Source organism: Gadus macrocephalus, chromosome 21, assembly GCF_031168955.1.
Source record: "Gadus macrocephalus chromosome 21, ASM3116895v1".
NCBI lineage: Eukaryota > Metazoa > Chordata > Actinopteri > Gadiformes > Gadidae > Gadus > Gadus macrocephalus.
In genome coordinates this window covers 2,243,117-2,245,458 of record NC_082402.1, presented here as the reverse complement: position 1 = coordinate 2,245,458, position 2,342 = coordinate 2,243,117, and the positions used below count along the sequence as shown (strand labels likewise).

General features: G+C 52.3%; 2 protein-coding genes across 2 annotated transcripts in view; one reads left to right on the top strand and one right to left on the bottom strand.

Annotated features, from left to right (window-relative positions):
* Positions 1–178, bottom strand: part of ankrd6b (ankyrin repeat domain 6b) — a 13,073-nt gene extending 12,895 nt beyond the window's left edge. Inside the window, exon 1 of the mRNA XM_060042388.1 lies at positions 151–178. Within this exon, the coding sequence (XP_059898371.1) occupies positions 151–178 (28 nt within the window). The remainder of the gene's footprint in view (positions 1–150) is intronic.
* A 1,059-nt stretch (positions 179–1,237) lies between these two features.
* ube2j1 (ubiquitin-conjugating enzyme E2, J1) overlaps positions 1,238–2,342 on the top strand; it is a 13,035-nt gene continuing 11,930 nt past the window's right edge. Inside the window, 2 exon segments of the mRNA XM_060042387.1 lie at positions 1,238–1,305; positions 1,457–1,580. Coding sequence (XP_059898370.1) covers positions 1,238–1,305; positions 1,457–1,580 — 192 coding nt within the window.

Below are 2,342 nucleotides of genomic sequence, written 5' to 3'. Positions count from 1 at the left end.
GTGTGGGGAAAAGCAATGCATCATGGGATCAAACACCCTGAAAGTCCTTTCAGTTGCTCCAAGTCCGGGCTGAAGGAGCAGGGCCTGGTCATGCTGCTCCATCCTCCATCTACACCACAGCAAGGCACGAACTTTAGTTACTTTAGTTACCCATGTCCTGCCTTGAGCTGCGCCTCATGTTCCGTGTTCAGATTTGCTTACTTCCTGCCACAGCTGTGACCACATCCTGTGGCAGCTGCTCTCCCTTCCTCCAGCGAAGTAACCCATCTTTCTGCTCCCCTGCCTGGCCTCTCACGACAGCCAGGAGCCTTCATCTGCTGTCTGCCCATCAGCCCCCCACCCTCTAGACCCGCCACCTCCTCCTCAAACACCACCCTCTGCTCTCTGCCCCCCCCCCCCCCCCCCCCCCTATGTTTGTTGCTGTTCAATTGATTTAGATGTTGACAAAGTTAGAACCCACTTTGATGCTCTCTGTCGTTCTGATTGCTTGATCGCTGCGCTCACTCTGTTTTTGTGGGAAATCCGTTCACTTAGTGTAGCTAAACTTTAATCATAAGTCAGAGTTTTCTTAGCCTCACTTGTAATTTGCCTCGGAGATAAGCATCTGCTCCCCGACTGCTTCCAGAACGTAATCGTTTTAGATTTTCTAGCAGAGCTGTGAAATATTCATCTGCTGTCCGCTGTCACAGTATTAACATCTCGGCCCGATGCCGTGATCGTTTAGAATCGGTTTACTGTTGACTCAAATCAACCTTCATTAGTAGGTGGTTGTGCTATAATATATAAAGAAGTGATACTACGCCTGACCACACTGCATTGAAAACGCGTGCAGATTCGACTTTTTCTGAACGCTAAACTTTACAAAAGCAGACAGAAACACAGCAGATCAATTAAGCAGGGGGTCGGTCAGTGCCTCCCCAGCTGAGGGTGTTCCTGGCTGTGTCCCTGCCGGGTCACCCTCTAGGGTTCTACCGGTACAGCGCAGGGTGCAAGCCTTTACCGGCCGATCATAACCGGACATTCTGCTATTCAAACGTAGCCCGATGCTCTCCGACTCCAGTCCATGTCCGCCCTCTACGGGCCTTCGTCCTTGGGTTGTTAGTCGTTCTTAATCATACCTAAAGCGTTGCCTTCTACTCAAAGTCCAAAACAGTATTTATCGTCGGGTATCGTTGTGATGGCTCAGGATTTCTCGATTCGGCGCCACCTGATGGTAGCGGTCTGTATTACAGGTACGATGTGGTGTGTGTGCACGTGCGCTCCGTGCACGCTCATCCCAGGAGCCCCGCCCCCCGAGCACGTGCTGTCAGTCGGTGTCTGTTAGCGTCACGGCGACGCATCCCGCGGCATCCAACGCACCCCCGACCTTCACCCTAATGACCTGTATCTGACCTCTGGCTCCACAAACACAGGGATCTGTCTGTCCGTCTGCCCGTCTGTCTGTCTGTTGACCTGTCTCCCTCCCTGTCTGTCTGTTGACCTGTCTCCCTCCCTGTCTGTCTGCAGCGGTGAAGCGGTTGATGAAGGAGGCTGCAGAGCTCTGCGACCCCACGGAGCACTACCACGCCCAACCGCTGGAGGTGAGACCGTCCCCACACTGCCCGGTACCAGGAGACGGTATCGGTACCATCGTCTGGTACTGGTACCAGTAACAACGGTACCATCGCCTGGTTATAGTACCAGTAGCACCGGTACCATAGTCTGGTCCTGGTACCATCGTCTGGTACAGGTACCAGTAGCACCGGTACCATAGTCTGGTCCTGGTACCATCGTCTGGTTATGGTACCAGTAGCACCGGTACCATAGTCTGGTCCTGGTACCATTGTCTGGTTATGGTACCAGTGACACCGGTACCATAGTCTGGTACTGGTACCAGTAGCACCGGTACCATAGTCTGGTCCTGGTACCATCGTCTTGTACTGGTACCAGTAGTACCGGTACCATAGTCTGGTCCTGGTACCATCATCTGGTACTGGTACCAGTAGCACCGGTACCATAGTCTGGTCCTGGTACCATCGTCTGGTACTGGTACCAGTAACAACGCTACCATTGTCTGGTACTGGTACCGTCGCACCAGTACCATAGTCTGGTACTGGTTCCAGTGTTACCAATGTGAAATAGACACTTTACTTTTACATTCATGTGTGTTGCTTATAATGCTACGTTAGCATGTGTGTGTTGGAGTGTTTTTATTGGCCCGTGTGTCTCAGCATTAGCATGCGTTTGTTAGCGTGTTTAACCGTTAGCTTGCATTAGCCCGTGTGTGCTAGGAGGTTAGCATACGTTTGTTAGCGTATTCCTTCATTAGCTTGCACCGCCCCGCCCGTGTGCGGGACGTTAGC